The sequence below is a fragment of the Aplidium turbinatum genome, chromosome 2 (assembly GCF_918807975.1).
Source record: "Aplidium turbinatum chromosome 2, kaAplTurb1.1, whole genome shotgun sequence".
NCBI lineage: Eukaryota > Metazoa > Chordata > Ascidiacea > Aplousobranchia > Polyclinidae > Aplidium > Aplidium turbinatum.
The window spans coordinates 32,148,017-32,165,038 of record NC_137473.1 but is presented as its reverse complement, the minus strand read 5'-3'; the positions used below and the strand labels follow the sequence as shown (position 1 = coordinate 32,165,038).

Below are 17,022 nucleotides of genomic sequence, written 5' to 3'. Positions count from 1 at the left end.
TGGACTTTTTGGAGTTAGCTGTGGAAATTGACATATTTAAGAGGCTGGTGCGAAGCAGTGAAACCACGTTTGATCGTAATGCAACAGCGTTTGATGTTTTACAGTGGTTAGCTAAATCACACCTACTTGATTCGACACCATATTTATGCTTGTGTCTGAAACTTTATCTTACCATTGGTATTTCAAATTATAGCTGTGGGAAGAGTTTCTCAAAGCTCAAAACAATAAAGTCGTATTTACGTTCTACCATTAATGATGATCGGCTATCAGCTCTATCGATTCTTTCTATAGAAAGAGACTACGCTCAAAAACTTGATTTTGAAGATATTATCGCTGATTTTGCTTCAGCGAAAGCCCGAAAAGTTCAATTTTGAAGTGGCTATTGATCTTTTATTTGTCTAATAGGCTACATTTGTTGTCCATTTTTTGTCTTTTATTTTTGGCCTTAACGCCGAGACAGTGAAGCTTCTTTCTCAAGCAATATAGAACTTCTGAGACGCGGCACATCATTTGTAATTATTTTTATTGAAAAGATTGCTTGAATATGAAACTATTTCAAAATTTGCTGCAGTTTTAGGGCGGCATTTTCAACGAAAGCCAGGGGCGACAGTAGGCCTATAGCCTATGCTCTTACGGCACTGAGCCTATAATCTCGTTTAAACCAACTTGGAATATGCTTTTGCTGTATTTGGAGTTGTAGGCTACTGTTCGTTATTAACTAAATGAGATTTTAGTGTAGGCTAACTGTCACATTGACAGCTCACTGGTTCTTACTCGCAAAGCTGCAAATACAAGCGTTCATTTCAGGAGATGCATTTCCTCACTTTCCTACAGTCAATTTTCTTGCAAGTTTGCTTAGAATTGGCTCATTCAATAAGTAGGCTAACCTACAATTGAGTTGAGTTAAGAGATTGGAATTAGCTCATGCAAAGCGAGTTTTAAGTGTAAGCCTACGCAGTAAAGAAAAAGCAAAAAAGATTGCAGTGATAGCAACTAAGCCAAATTTCAAACCTATAATTTTATTTCGGATTTCACCACGTTTTCACGTTTTGTTGCTTCTACTTTTTTCTGTAGCCTACTTCAAGCTATGTTTTAGCGTGGGCTGTTTTTCGATATGATGTTCAGAAATGATGGCTATCCCTCGTCTTCTAGGATGATGGCCTTCGCAATAAATAAAAGCTAACGGTGAGTTCTTAAATGGCTAATCTTGGCTTTGAAATTTCGGTTACATTTGGTACAATGTCAATTTCCACAGCTAACTCCAAAAAGTCCACCTCGTCGTCACAAGTGCTTTTAAAAGCGTTGGTGAATCCATTGTGACTTTCGCTTTCCAGCAGCGCGTGAGGATTCAAAACTCCAAACATATCATTTCAGTGGTGTATGCCGGTAAACCTAGTTTCAGTTTCAAGTTTAAATCTGTCCAAAGCTTGAAACATGCATCGTCTTACTTCTCCAACAACACTAAGACCAGCATCTTCTGCGTGTTTGCCAGGCATTCTCTTTTTTCCGCAAACTCTCCGATCTTCAACTGGAATCTCTACCTCTGTGCATTTTTGATCGCTGCATCCACAGAACCTTTAACCATAGATTATCTCGTTCTTCCACTAAAAATTTGACAAACGCTTTCATCTTGTTAGAGCATTGCGCTAACAGCAGTCCTTTTTGCTGCAAGTAAGTTTGAGTATCATGAGATTCTCGCAGGATTACTTTCCAAAAACATAAGAAGGAAAAGGAAGAAAATTTCTGACTCGCCTGTGGAATACTATGAGCGTCACCTCGTGTATGAAGATTTTCGTTTGGATTACATAGTTTCTCTAGAGCATTTTATTTATTTATTTTTACTTTACTTTTTATTTATTTTTGCATTTCGCTCTATCAACGCAACTTTGTAACAAAGCACGCTTGATATCTTCAAGACATATAAGTACTTTCCTGGGTATAATTGGATTTCCGCAAGATGATGATGTTGTTTTTGCTAGTTTGTTTTATTTGTTTTTGTCATTGTTTTCATGTCGTCAAGTTATGGCCTATCTATTTTGTGATTCGTGCAAGGCATGGTGCGTTGAGCTTGAAATGGCTTTGCCCGTGGTAGGATTTCTTTGTGGGGTTTTCTTTGCCTGCCTTGCTCTTATTTGCTATGAGCTAAACGCATCAAGACGTGTTCCCTTTACGACCATCAGCACTCTTGATAACGCACCATGGCCGATCTTGATAGCAACTGTCCATACAAATCTTAAATATATCAGGTAAAGCTATGTGGGCTGATAAAGCTATAGCCTAAATTTATGTTTTTTATTTTTTTGTAACATTTTATTTTCCCTTTACATCTTAAATTTTTCTGAAGGTGTTGCGACCGTGCCAAATTTTTTTTCAACTCAATAACTTACTTTGGTCACAAGCACGTTTTAACGTTCGCGTTTTGTCACTTCTACCTTTTTCTCGACCTTTGCTATGTTGACGTGTATTGTTTTTGATATGATGGTCAGAAATAAAAACAACTGAACTGAACTGAACTGAACTGCATTATTGCATTTCTCGTGCTGTGTGCACTGTGCATCCACATTTTTCTGCCCCCTTGCAGCCTGCGGCCCCTGGCGCAGAGCCAGAACCGCCAAGTGGCTGCTACGCCACTGTATAGGCTACAAAACAAATAGCCTGTCTGCCAGATCTTTGGTTTTATGGGCTAACGGGTAAGTTATAAGCACCACGATAGTCTTTGAGTTGAGCTAGCAAACAGTTTTTGCACACATTTGAGTTCATTCAATGTGGGTAGCATAGAATGCTTAACCTGAGTATCCACAGCCGATCGATGAGTCCGCAACCACTTCTGAGTTGCCGCAGTGCCATTCCATATAATATGATGAGGTTGTCCACAGGGGCACCGAAATTGGGGGTCAGGGGGGCTCAATTTTTCTGCAGGTGAAAGGGCAGTGGGGGGGCAATGGTGCCCTTTTAAAGTCATGTAAGCTACTGCACATTTGCAATATAACAATTTCTGCTAATCGCTTTTAGCCTAATTATAATAATCTTTTATTTTTGCCTCAAAATAATATTTACAGCACAAAATTTTGCAACACAGTAGGCCTACAGGCCTTTAAAACTCGTTTTTTTTCCGGCAGCCATCGTGGCCTACCGGGAGTTCCTTCTCGGCGGTCAAATCTGCGTGCTTGGAGACCAAAATACAAAATAACGATAGCACAAGTGAATAAAATTAAACTTAATTGCAACAATGCTAAAAGGATCACTTAGCGTTGTTGAAGTCTGGGCCTGGGCGACGTCCTACAATAGAATCGTTGCACCACGCAATAACTGCTTTATCGGGATTGTAATCCAGTACTGCGGGACCATCTAACGCAAGGCTTTCCGATTGGGGGTGCGAGTAGCTGTTGCTAGGAGTGCAAGAATCCACCGAGGAAAAAGAGCTATACCGTATATAGAGCCTAGAGGTGAATTTTTGTTTAACGAGGGAGGTGATGATTATCTCTCAGAGCATTCTATGTTGGCCTATACGGCACAATGCACAACAACAAGAAAATACCACCCGACAGTTGCTAATAACAAAAAGGCCGTGGTCCGAACGTTACGTGATTGGTGGCGGGGTAATGCGATAATATTGTGTCAGCAATTTACTCATTGTTTGCAATATCTTATTGTACACATTGGGAAAGAACGCGTTTTAAGCGAGAAGTTCCGTTCGTTAACGTGCTGGTAGGTTTATATCGATTTTTGTAGTTAGTATCTTTTTCGTCCCGGACGCGTTAATGACGAAAAATAAAATGGTTGATTGATTGATTGATTGATTGAGAACGAAGTTTTTCACGTTGTAGACTGTGGATTGACTTACGAAAAGAAAAGTGTCAGCTACTAGTCAGGCTAAAAACATAACTGATATTGGCCTGACTGGATTGGTTTTTCTGTCGATGTGAGTGAGCTAAGTTGGGCTGGTTGGCCATTGGCATTACACGCCGATGGCCCTTGCAATACAGGAATGCTTTTCACGTCTAGTTGATTGAGGAGGTGCGAACGAAGTCAGGAATCCGTTGGTCCAGGCATTGCAAGTTTTGGTTCCATTTGCTACCACTTGGCTGTGTGAATCGGGATATTCATCTCTGCTTTGCATGAAGAATACCGCAACGCCCTGGACCCCAAAAATGATCTGCGCATTGCATTGTCCCACAAGGTTCCACTTTTCGAACAGATAATTGCAAAGAAGAGGCAGGAAAAAGTCCAAAATCTTGATTAAAGCCATTATGTTCTCAGTTTGTGTATTCTTGATTTATTCGCTTTTGCATTTTGTGTGATTGCGTTGTTGAAGGCTGCCTTTTTTCCTATTCGTTAACCATATAAAGGCCGGTGAGCTGCTTTTCTGCGTTGTTTTCGTATGTATTTTGAATTTTTTTTCTCAGAACCGCTCCATTTCAAAACAGGGGGTGCGAGATTGGCTTCATCAATCCCATGGGGTGTGGGGTGATAAACGAATCGGGAAGCCCTGATCTAACGACACTCGCACGAGTGTCTCCAATGTTGCTGATTTTGAAGAAGTTCGCCACTCCCTTAAAATTTTGTTTAGCAACGAAAAACAACGTTCGGCATGTGTTGACGATGACGGCAAGGTAATAAAACAAGTATTTCAATGATGTGAAAGACATTACTAAAAGAAGCATAATAATTTTTGCAAAATATGATCAAAAAATGTTTTCCCCTCGGATATCAACTAACCTAGTTCTTCTTTTTAACAACTGACTTTAACAACTTCTCCTTTTTGACTTAAAAACGACAATATTGCCAGCCGATGTAAATTAGCACTTCGGATTAACACTTTGTTAAAATAAACGCCGGGAATTAGAAACAAGACTTACAGCGCTGATGATCTCAGATGGATATATTCCATCAATAACAAATATTCCCGCACAATGCAACAGTGGCGATTATGACGCGCTGACCTAATTTTGCGTCACTCTTTGATACTACATATTTTGGACAGTTAATCCACGATCATTCCATTTGCGAAATTAAATAATTGGCTAGAAGAGACCGGCGGCCAAACTTGGCCGATTGAGGAGGTAGCACCGGCGGTCATTCAAGCACTACTTAGCGGCCATGGCCGCAGGCTGCTTTAAGGCTTGACACTAGGTTACATCATTATAACATAGCATGATGTCCTTTTTTGTATACCGGACACTTGTAGGCTATCATTACTCAATACATAGTGAGCTGATAGATTAGCATTGTCACTATATCTTATCTCAAAACTTGAAAAAAAATTGGCTTTTTAGTAAACAAAAGTGCCCTTTTTTCGTAATCTTGCCCCCCCAGTCAAAAATCGTTCCGGCGCCCCTGGTTGTCCATTGATGCTGATGAACAGCATTATTGAAACAAGTGATTTGGTCAGCCGTGATCGTAGAGGTGCGATGGCCAAGTTCATTTGCAAAAATCCACGTTCGGCTTCAGCAGAACTTATAGCAATCATGTTTAGTACTACAGTCTTGAAAAACTTTATCGTGCCTGGTATATCGCCAGAGGTGGGCAGTACCGAGTACAATTGTATCGCAGTACTTTTTGTGTACCGGTACCGCGGCACTTTTTGAAATTTGTACCGGTTGCCTTGCCTAAATATCCAGTACTTTTTTGGTCAAAATACCCGGTAGCCTACTTTTATCGGTACTTTTTTTTCAACAATGTTAACTCATATCGTTAACAATATCGTTGGTGACAATATCAACAATGTTAACAATATCGTTGGTGTTTGCTTGCCGTTAGTGACAGTTTTGATGGAAGCCATCCAAACGAGATTTCATCACGTACTCCACAGCACTGATCATCAACTCGCCATGGCGTTGCTCATAGCAATGCCGCTTTATTACATAAATTAAGCTCAAGCCACTAAATTTATTTTAAACTCAAGTTTACTCAACCGATTCTCGCAAGCTCACTCAGTGTTTAAATGGAATGTACAAGCAATGAATCTTTGAAAACACACGAAATACGGCAAAGTTGAAGATTTTATTCGGGTAAATACATAAAAAGTAAATAGACCATTGTATCCAACTGTTGGTTATGCTATCCTGAACAGGTTACTTCAAAATTCCAGAGGATGAGAAACGATAAAGTTATACTATTTGAAGTAGGACTTTTAAGCAGTACGATCTATAGCAGCCTAAATGTGGTTTCCAATCTTTGTAGTCACAGACCCTTTTTAAGAAAGATTTAGCCAGGTGACCCATGACTGGAGAGTGTAATTTGGGCCCGATGTCAATAAAAAGTCGGAGCTAACAAATAAGACAGATTTAAAAAACAATATAGGCGACCTCCAAAAAACATACGAAGCTTTCTTTTACACTGCCCCCCTATAAAGACCCTGGGCCTCTAAGTACCCTTTGGATCCCCTTGCCAATTCTACAGTGCGAACCCTTAAACTTTCTTAGAAAAACCGTGAATTAAAATTTGTAAAATGATTCTTAAATTTTAATGCATATTTTTTTTTAAATCCTTGTGGACTACTTAACCCTTTTTCAGACTTTTCTAAGACCTAGTTTGGGAACCACTTATTGGAAATGATCAAAATTTTCCGATACAAAATTCTGATAATTCAAGAAACTTTATAACAAAAACAAATTTGCTTCTTTTCGACTTAGTTGTAAATTGGAAACACTTTTTATAAAGTATTTCTTGAACATTTTCAATAAACATAAAGTTATTGTAAAAAAAAGCAACTACAATTCTAGTGAATAAGATGATCATGCCGTTGCGAATGCAGCACTTCAAGCAAAAAATCGCACAATCTGATTAGCCAGCAAAACAAAGCAGTTGTTTGAATAAAGTCGCTTTCACACCTTTTGCTGCAATATCATATCATTTCCGAGTTTCAATTAACAAACAAACAAAATAAGGACAGTATCTACGCAAACGATGTTCATAAACAACAAAATTTGTTTTTAAATATTAAATTAAGGGAGATTACTCCCAGACCACTGCGGTACGCCACTGCTTCCTGGAAGGACATTCAAGTTCTGTTTGCTCATATAATTTAAATCCGAAAATACAATAAGCATACTACAAAATGTAATTGAAAGAAAGCTATCGCTTTCAAAGAAAGCGATCGAAAAACACAAAAACATCTTTCAATTTAAAAGTGTTGACAGACAACCAAACTGTTCAAATAACTTCAGACTTAAAATCTCAATGCGAAATGGCAATAGCAAAGCAAAATTTTCCAAAAATTATTCACATTCCAATGATGTGTTTTTTGCATCGGAACGTTTATCTGGTCCTCAGAGTGATGTCAAATCCTACAAAAACACATGATAGTAACAGACTTGGTTGAAATAAAACATAAAATACTGTACAAGCTAAAGATAAAAGTTAAACAGATAAAAAGACAAATTAGGCTACTTTTGCTTATAATGGTTGAATTCCAACATCGTCAAATAATAAATTGTCATTAGGCTACTGGCAATCTATGAAAGCCACAATTGTATGTTGCTGAAATTCGATGCGCATAGCAATATACTAAAGCATATCACTACATATCTGTTTAAGAATATTGTTGAGTTAGTTGCATTGCATACCTTTTCAAGTTGATAAAATAACTGTCTTTCATTTACTTTTGGTTGATAAATCGCAATTTCACATGCTCAGTCTAGTCTAGTTGACATTGGCGTTGAGCTTACCAAAAATTAATTTTCGTTGTTTGAATCATCTGCTGGAAGCGTTTGAATTTCTGACACGCTGCTCAGACCTGCTTCTAATTCAGATTCGGTTGGGGGAAGTGGGGGAACTACAATAAAGATAAAACGTATAAACGAGGTTAACCCTCACCCAAGTGAACAACCTAAATAGTTAAATATAACTTTCGCACAGAATGAAACTGTTTCCAAAGCATTGTTGAGAGTAGCTTGGCCTGCAGTGGCAAGAAGAAAGTAAGAAAATGTTTTATATTATTTTTATGTCATTGAAATAAAAAAACGTTACCCTGTATAATGAATAATAATAAGATAAGCTAATCATATTTTTATTGGGGCTTTCTGTACAGGTCGACGACACTTTGAAATGTATGTAGCCTAGGTTACAGTACATAACTTCAGCTGGTATGATTTTAAAAAGTACCGTAACAGTTCATGAAATTGTTTGAAGCCGGGTAGTAATAAAGCATTTGTTTATCATTCAAATATTACTGTACACAAACCAAACAGCACACAACGTTACAATATCAATGACGGCAATAATCATAATAGTAGGCTAACCGATGAACAACAATTTTGTTATTAGTAAGATGTAAAACGAAAGAAACTCTATTAAATACATTTGTAAAACAGAAAGGCGCCAAGAAATATTAAACGGTAAAAAGAAACAAATGACACGCTACGTGTTTTCGACTACTACTACCTAAAAACACGTTCAAGTGTTCATTTAAAATTTACTCGTTTTTTTTCATAACATATACTTAGTCCCATATCAAAAGGATGCACTTGCTGTCAATAGAAAATCAAAATATTGTTTACATAACATTTTAGGGTAACTGTAGCCTACTGTACTTACCCACGTAATTATCACAATCGACATTATAATCCGGATTAAATCGGTCAGCTCTGCTTCCATCCAGTTCTTTTCCAGTGGTTTTATTGACGCACCAACAAACGTTCAAAAACCCATAGCACTGCTTGCTTTGATATGAACCATCTTCATCGCAATCGGGAATAAAGGCGTCTTGAAGCCGGGCTATTAGTTTTCTAGCTCGCACAATAGCGCAGGTTTCTATACGAAAAGCTAGCGGTCAAGATCGCATTAAAACTTCTTTTATAAAACTTCGGCAAACATTGTAATTTGAAAATAACTAAATAAACATAACAAGCAAATTAAAAATATGCAGACAAGATTATATTGCTGCATTTGAAAAATGCAAAATAAGTTACGCCAATTTAACCCTATCCGGACTGACGGGTGGATGGGTTCCGTACATGCCTAAAACTTTCATCGATTACATAAAAGCTACTGGCTCAAATTAACACTGAAGTTTTAAAACTTTTCCTAAAAATTATTCATCTTTGGATTAGTAATAAAATGACATTCTTGTGTAGTAAGATAGTTTTTTAGTTATCAGCAGTTTTTGACACCCTACTCCCAAAATTGTATGCAAAACTAGTAAAAAATTAATCAGCGTGAACTTGAAGAGGGTTAAGTTAGCAAACATTTGTATTGTTTTGTGAGTTCCAAGATTTACTGCGTGACCTAAATGACTACTGACCATTTCGGATTAGGCTACATGGCATGCATGACTGGACCGTGCGTGCCTTTAACGAAGAGATTAGCGATTTCAAGGTGATTATTGCGGAGACATCAGACAAATTTCAAAAAAATAATTGACTACTTCTAGCAAAAAAGCCATACCAAAAAACTGGTAGACTTGCTGTACTAGAGAGTGCTTAGCCTTGTGCTGATAGCCGGGAAGAACGCCCCTTTCTTCACAATGTTCTCCCATGCCAAAAATAGCTTGGTCCGAATACGGTTAAACAATTATTTTTCCTAATAATCTAAAAAAGGAAGTTATGAAGTGTTTTAAGCTACCTGTCTGGGATCCAACTTCATTTTGTTCTGGTACATTTTCCGGTGGATTTGAGTTGTCTTCCGATCTACCTGCAACCAGAGACGGTGAAGCAACGTCAGGTTCGGTCACGTTGACTGTTGGTGGACTTGGTGACGTACCTTCTGTTTCATATCCAGTAGAAACTAAACAAGCATAGCTTCATCAAGTATGATATATTGCAAACATCACATGCTTCAAACGTTAGGGGAAATGTATTGCCGTTTTCATTTATTTCACACAGTTACTTGCTTTGAAATACATTTTATCAATAGGCATGAAGCTGGTAAGGAAAAACGTAAATATTAAAAACATGGAAAGTTCCTCATTTAAATGTCAAACTATCATGAGATAAAACTCAGCAACGCAACCGGATTTAACACATTCATTTTTAACAAACTTTTAGGCGGAATTGATGTGCCACTTTCTGCCGCTAAATTAATAAAAGAGTAGCCTACATCGAATGGTTTCGACAAAATACTTTGTTCTCATGAGAAATAATGGCAGTAATTTAAATACTGAACACTTGAACAAAATAGATTGTAGTTAGATATTGAATTTAGCTACACTAACACTGTAGCTATTAATTATTAATACATATTTTTATTTTAACTTAAAGTATAGCATACTAACATAAAAGACTGGCTATTATATTATTTAGGCAACATTTCCATACAAATAGTCACTAAATTGTTTTGCAATAAGTAAAAAATGCAGTAAACGAGTAACATGCAGAGTTTTAAAAATTAATGTGCAAACTGAAAAAAACAAGTTTAAATGATTTTTTGAAAAACTACACTAGGCTAATATGTTTTTGTAAAGTCACAAAATGTGAGTTACTCACTTATTGAGAGTTTTGATAGAAGTTGAGGCTGATTAAGATCTAATGCTTCGGGGGGTGGGTTTTCTGGCACTGAATAATATTAAAAAATAATAATTGAAATATTTATTCAGCTGTCAAAACAAATGAGTATAAGCCTATGATATAGGTTTAAAAAAGACTGTGCTTTGCGTTAGGGCTACTTTGTCGCCAAATATCAGAAAAACACATTCAGATTAGGCTACGTATTCAATCAGCTTCAGACAAATGGGGAGTTATTATGATCTACTCACAAAAGAAAGCGTCACAGCATGCTCTAGGTTTTCACCCCTATCCGTTCTTTAAATATATTTCTATCTATCACCTAATTAATAATTTATCGGCGGAATACATTTATGAATTTGCCCACACTGTTTGAGACAATCGTAGGCTACTTACCCACGTAATTATCACAATCGACATTATAATCCGGATTAAATCGGTCAGCTCTGCTTCCATCCAGTTCTTTTCCGGTGGTTTTATTGACGCACCAACAAACGTTCAAAAATCCATAACACTGCTTGCTTTGGTACGAACTGTCTTCATCGCAATCGGGAATAAAGGCGTCTTGAAGCCGGGCTATCAGTTTTCTAGCTCGCACAGTAGCGCAGGTGTCTTAATGAAATGTTTGAAGTTTTACTGGCACAAATCACCTTATAGTAGGTTAATTAAAGCTTTTCGTTTTTGTTCATAAAAAATTGGAAAACGTATTGGTATGAAACAAACAAATATGACTGTGATAACAACCGACCCTTCATCATTTTCTGGCTTTTCTATCATTTCAGGTCGGTAAGCAAGCAGGTTTACTTCGCTCCAATCAATTTTACTACAATTACAAGGCTTAAAGGCTAAGTAAAGAATTGAGTCGTATTATAAAACAGATTTTCTAAAGTGATGCACGAGTTAATGAGATTAAGCTATCTAAAATTCTAAATTGACAAAAGTGTGTAGTTCTTACTTGGCTCAGTTCCATCTTGGTCTAGGTTTGTTGGATAAATTAACCTAGGGCGTAAAGATGGAAAAATGCCTACACAATCTTCTGCTGGGATGCAGATGTTCTCGTTATTTCTTAACCAGCCTGGAGGACAAGCGCATCTTAAACGGCATACTTTCGGCAAGCTGCACGAAATCAGAGGCTCCTCGCATGTTGCATCGCAGGCTCTAGCACAAGCAGAAAACACTTCACCAAGGTTGATGTTGCATGGAGAACCTAAAAACAGCTTACATTAAAACTTTAATAGTGGTGGCCAGGGTTTCTGAAGGATTCTTTTCAGACGATATAAAACCTAACGACACAATCACAGTGAGCTAAGCCGGTGAAGCAGCTTACCAATGCTTTCTTCATCGATAGGTGGTGAAGGAGGAAGATGGATCTCTGGAGTTACTCTTGGATCTTTAAAAAAAAATTTTTTGAACATAACATATAAACAAAACATAAATGGCTAAAAGGTTGGTTAATTTTGTGCTAAAAATCATAAATTAAGCTGCTAGTTTCAACATGGTATTGAGGTTTGTTGTATACCAAAGCTATGTAAGGAAAAGAAAAATATATAATAGAAAGAGTTTGGTTTCATTAACAACGTTGACCCAATAAAAGTATGATTTATGACTAGCCTACTGTAAATATGGCAACATACTCGGAACGTAAGAGTCACAATCAACGTCATCTTCAAGATCAAATTGCCCGAATTTGCTTCCTTGTAATTCCGTGCCATTATCCTTATTTACACACCAACATTGCAAAGTGAAACCATCGCATTGCAAGCTTTCGTACTGCCCGTTATCATCACATTCTGGTATGAATTCATCGTAGTGTTGACTTGCTATTCTTTGTCGTCTCACTCTTTGACAATGCGTTTCTACAAACATTTGCGCATAAGTTGCAATAGCCTAAAACAGGGGTCACCAAACTTTTTTCTCTGAGGGCCGGATTGCTGCGAGATCAACAGCTGCGGGCCGGATGCAACTTGCGAAAAGATATACAACTATTTAGAACCTCCATTGACTTGAATTGAGCACAATAAATAACAAAGTCGGCGGTGGAATAGCAAAGTTGTGATGAAAATCGAAAGGTTGCTGGAAAAGTTATTCCCTACTGGGATACACTACAGAGCATCGTGCTCTTGAAAAAACATTACACTGGTGAAACATTGATGTTTTTAGCAAAAAAGTTTGTAATGTCATAAGAAGAAACAATATGGAAAAATCATTAGCAGGTTGCGTGTAGCCCAACAGCAACGTGAGTCCTTTACAAAAAGTTTGGTAACCTTTTGCCTTAACAGCTGTAGTGCAGCTGTTATTTCCTCAGCACGTGGCGGGCCAGATGAAATCAGTTCGCCGGCCGGTTCCGGCCTACGGGCCGTAGTTTGGTGACCCCTGGCCTAAAACAAAGACCTAGAACAATTTGGATAGACAAATTGCCTTTTTTAATTACATACGAAGACGAAGCTCAGCAACAAAGTGGCATAGCCTATTACATGATAAAAGAAATAAAATATGAAACGTTTTCGGCTATACATCCAGACCTTATCAAGCCTTTGGGAGAAACTAATTCTACACTAACACGAAATGCTAGAGAACATACAGTATGAGTAAGACATAAAACATAAAGTAGCCTACCGTATTACACATTTTGTATTTACACATTCAGAAAATGTCTAAGCTAATACTTTATTTTCTATATAGTAGCTAACTGCATGTTTGTACACCAGCATTTGATGTTTACTGTAGAATTAGTTTCTCCAAAGGTTTCACAAGGACTAGATGTAGCCTAGGCCTATAGCTGAAAATGTTTTCAAGTTTGTTTCGTCTGCTTATTATTCAAATGGACCATTAGCCAACGCCTGCCTTTTTAGAATCAACGTAGGCAAGCATTGGGTGCTTGTGTGGTAGAGCTTTAGGTCTGATTGAATTTTTATGATTTGGATTTTAAGTCAATTTGCAAACAAAAATGGCAATTGTGGTTTGTGAATTTGTTGTACAATAGGCTACATCCTTTTTGAGTTGTTGTCAGAAAATGTCGAAACTTTGTTGACCACAATTTATTCCAACCTTACACAAAATTGATTAATGTTCTTGTACAACAATCAAGTTTAATTTTATTTTTTTCAAAACTAAGGTACCGGTATCCATAAAATGCAGTAATGTACAAAAATAAAAATAAAGTCTTGAAAAGTCAGCTTAGTAAAGTCCCCAGAAAACATTATCTTACCTGAAAGTGATATATCTCCGGTTTCTTCTGCTGGTGAAGAGCTGATAGTTTCATCTATAGGAGCTGATGTGGATGATTGTGGTGGAGACGGACAATCATTAGCTGGGACACATTCGTTTTCGTCATTTCTCAACCATTTAGGAGGACAAGTGCATCTTGGAAGACAAATCTTTGCTAAACTGCATGGGATGTCGGGATCAGCACATGTAGCATCACAGCTTGAAGCGCAGTCGTTAAACCCTTCACCGAGTTCCGTGCTGCATGGAGGAGCTGAAACAATAAATCGACAAGGTAAAAACTGAGCAAAACTATTCAACTCTCTTCTCGTTTCAGGTTGGACAAGTCGTATTTTTGGCAAAGATGGGAAGTTTTGGAAAATAACTCTGTATCTTATCTATTTTTGTTTAGCGGAGTCTTGTGAGTGGGTGTGTGAGTGGTGCTGAGGCACTAAAGTAGGAAATTACATCGTTGTTGTTTGTAAACACCTTGCATATGCATTAGGCTGCACCGGTCATTCAGCTTTCAACAATAAGTTCTACTCAATGTCAAAAATATGAGCTTGCTTTACACAGTGACACAGAAAATTTCATTACTGGTCCAGGGGTGTACTGATCCCATCGTTTTTCATATGGAAATGTAAAGTACAGTCAGTGATTTTAAAGTAAACACTCACAAAAAAGTTGCAGTTTGCCTGGTGGAGTGCTTATAGCGTAGGCCTACTGGTATTAATATTATGTAAAACTATTTATAAAATGACGTTATCAATAAGATTTACGCATGAACATCTAACTGACCCAGTCAGCCTGTCGAAAATATAATATTTTTGCATGTTGATAATTTTCATCACGGTCATGTATCACCATAACAAGTCGTGAAAAGATTTACTTTCTATTGCGTCTGTTTCTGGAGAAGTAGCTAAAGCAAAAGTTGGTGGAGGTCGAAAAGGAGGGCACTCCGATCGAGGAACGCACACATTTTCATTATTTCGTCTCCATCTGGGAGGACAAGAGCACCTCTGGCTGCAAATCTTTGACAAACTACAAGAAATGAAAGGCTCGGAACATGTTGAATCACAGGGAGCTGCACATGTACTGTAAACTTCTCCAAGCTCTATATTACATTGACGTTCTGAAAAATAATAATAAAACGCTTAAGACGGTATGTATTCCATTTGTCATCTTTTTTCTTGATGCTTCAAAACAAATTGTACATTTAGCAAACCTGTATTTGCTTCTTCCAACTCTGCCTCTAGTGTGGTAGTCGTAGGCGGAGCTGATGTGGATGATTGTGGTGGAGACGGACAATCGTTAGCTGGGACACATTCGTTTTCGTCATTTCTCAACCATTTAGGAGGACAAGTGCATCTTGGAAGACAAATCTTTGCTAAACTGCATGGGATATAGGGATCAGCACATGTAGCATCACAGCTTGAAGCGCAGTCGTTAAACACTTCACCGAGTTCTGTACCGCAGTCAGGAACTAAGAAAAATAGGAAAATTTAATAAAAGCTCTTTAGCCTACATATGAAAAATTTATTTTACTTAAATCTTTTGGTTGGGTGTTAACTGTTAAATCATAATATCGAGTCAAATCCCAGAAATATGTGCTGCTTTATTAACAAATGCCAACTCTTTACATAGGTACTTATTTTATTAGGCCTAAACCTCATCAACTGCTCGAAAGATTGCTTCATGGTTGATTGGTTGTAGCTATGTAGTAGCATTGAATGTGAAAATACAACTATCGTTTCTAGCACTAGTTGCTACGTTCATCTGATGAAATTGAAAGTAAAATTAACAACAAACAAGATGGTTTATTGCTTCACTGACGTTTCGCGCACCATGACAATGCGCATCCTCAGAGCAAATAACATACAAAATAAAATTTCACCAGGTTATATAGGCTACTGCAGTGCGATTGAAGGCAAAAAAAAATTAAACACGCAATATTTTAAAAATTGGCCAATGATGTGTGAGCGGTTACTTTCCACGTTAAATTACGTAAAACCTTCCAACAATAAACATAAAAATTCGAAGCTGTGACGACCAACAGAAAAAGTGCGATTGAAGGCAAGAGAAATAGAACACAATTTCGAAGCGGTGACGACCAACAGAAAAAGTGCGATTGAAGGCAAGAGAAATAAAACACAATGTTTATTGAACACAATGTTTATTGTATTCTATTTCTCTTGCCTTCAATCGCACTTTTTCTGTTGGTCGTCACCGCTTCGAAATTGTGTTCTATTTCTCTTGCCTTCAATCGCACTTTTTCTGTTGGTCGTCACCGCTTCGAAATTGTGTTCTATTTCTCTTGCCTTCAATCGCACTTTTTTTGTTGGTCGTCACAGCTTCGAATTTTTATGTTTATTGTTGGAAGTTTTTACGTCATTTAACGTGGAAAGTAACCGCTCACACATCATTGGCCAATTTTTAAAATATTGCGTGTTTTATTTTTTCTTGCCTTCAATCGCACTGCAGTATATAACCTGGTGAAATTTTATTTTGTATGTTATTTGCTCTGAGGATGCGCATTGTCATGGTGCGCGAAACGTCAGTGAAGCAATACACCATTTTGTTTGTTGTTAATTTTACTTTCAATTTCATCAGATGAACGTAGCAACTAGTGCTAGAAACGATAATTGTCCTGATGAACACCCAGACTTTTCAGTATTCAAAATACAACTAAGCAGTTTTTTTCATCTGTCAATAATGAAACCTAAAACATTGCTGTAGTTCTCGCACGCATCAATCAACTTTGGTGAATTATTTTCAATAATCCAACGCTTATCTTCATAAAAAAAATAGAAGTTTAATAATTTTTGAACAGCTTTTACATTGCATCTAACATCATTTAACATTGTGCAGTGGTGTGTTGGGTAGGCGCGGAACACATTCAATAAAAAGAATGCTTGGTGTCTTTTCCTGAGTTTTACTACTAAGAAGGGATTACCTTCTCCCATTGGCATACCCAGTTGGTTTTCAATGGTAACCGGTTTGGTGAGGTTGTTTGAAACGAGTAGCCTACACCTGCCAGCCATTTACATTTGGCCGGGTATAGTTAGTTGTGTGTCTCATTTTGTTGCTCTTCAGGGACCACAAAGGTAAAACACACCAATCTCTGTTGCCGAGGGTGTTCACTGTTCAGTGCTTATCAACTCATCACTGTTTTCCTTCCTTAACTCAATGGTCAAGCGTCCGACTCAAGCTCAAGCTGCGCTGTTCGGCTCTCGGTGTGTGAGCTTGAATAACGCATTTCAGGACTGCTCTCTATTCAGCGGCACATAGTGGATGGAATAATTCACAAACAATTAGATTTCAACAATTGAAAACTCTACTTTGCCGATCTCAATAACCGGCCCTGTCTCAAAAGTCT

The 17,022-nt window shown here is 37.6% G+C and overlaps 1 protein-coding gene across 1 annotated transcript in view; it reads right to left on the bottom strand.

Moving 5' to 3' along the window:
* Positions 1-5,984: 5,984 nt before the first annotated feature.
* Positions 5,985-17,022, bottom strand: part of LOC145764924 (zonadhesin-like) — a 29,845-nt gene continuing 18,807 nt past the window's right edge. The window contains exons 19-30 of the mRNA XM_082576626.1: positions 14,872-15,129; positions 14,536-14,778; positions 13,651-13,920; positions 12,077-12,298; positions 11,770-11,832; positions 11,398-11,649; positions 10,839-11,054; positions 10,425-10,493; positions 9,565-9,726; positions 8,539-8,754; positions 7,671-7,777; positions 5,985-7,289 (exon numbers count right to left, since the gene is read on the bottom strand). Of these exons, the coding sequence (XP_082432752.1) occupies positions 7,677-7,777; positions 8,539-8,754; positions 9,565-9,726; positions 10,425-10,493; positions 10,839-11,054; positions 11,398-11,649; positions 11,770-11,832; positions 12,077-12,298; positions 13,651-13,920; positions 14,536-14,778; positions 14,872-15,129 (2,072 nt within the window). The 3' untranslated portion in view covers positions 5,985-7,289; positions 7,671-7,676. The remainder of the gene's footprint in view (positions 7,290-7,670; positions 7,778-8,538; positions 8,755-9,564; positions 9,727-10,424; positions 10,494-10,838; positions 11,055-11,397; positions 11,650-11,769; positions 11,833-12,076; positions 12,299-13,650; positions 13,921-14,535; positions 14,779-14,871; positions 15,130-17,022) is intronic.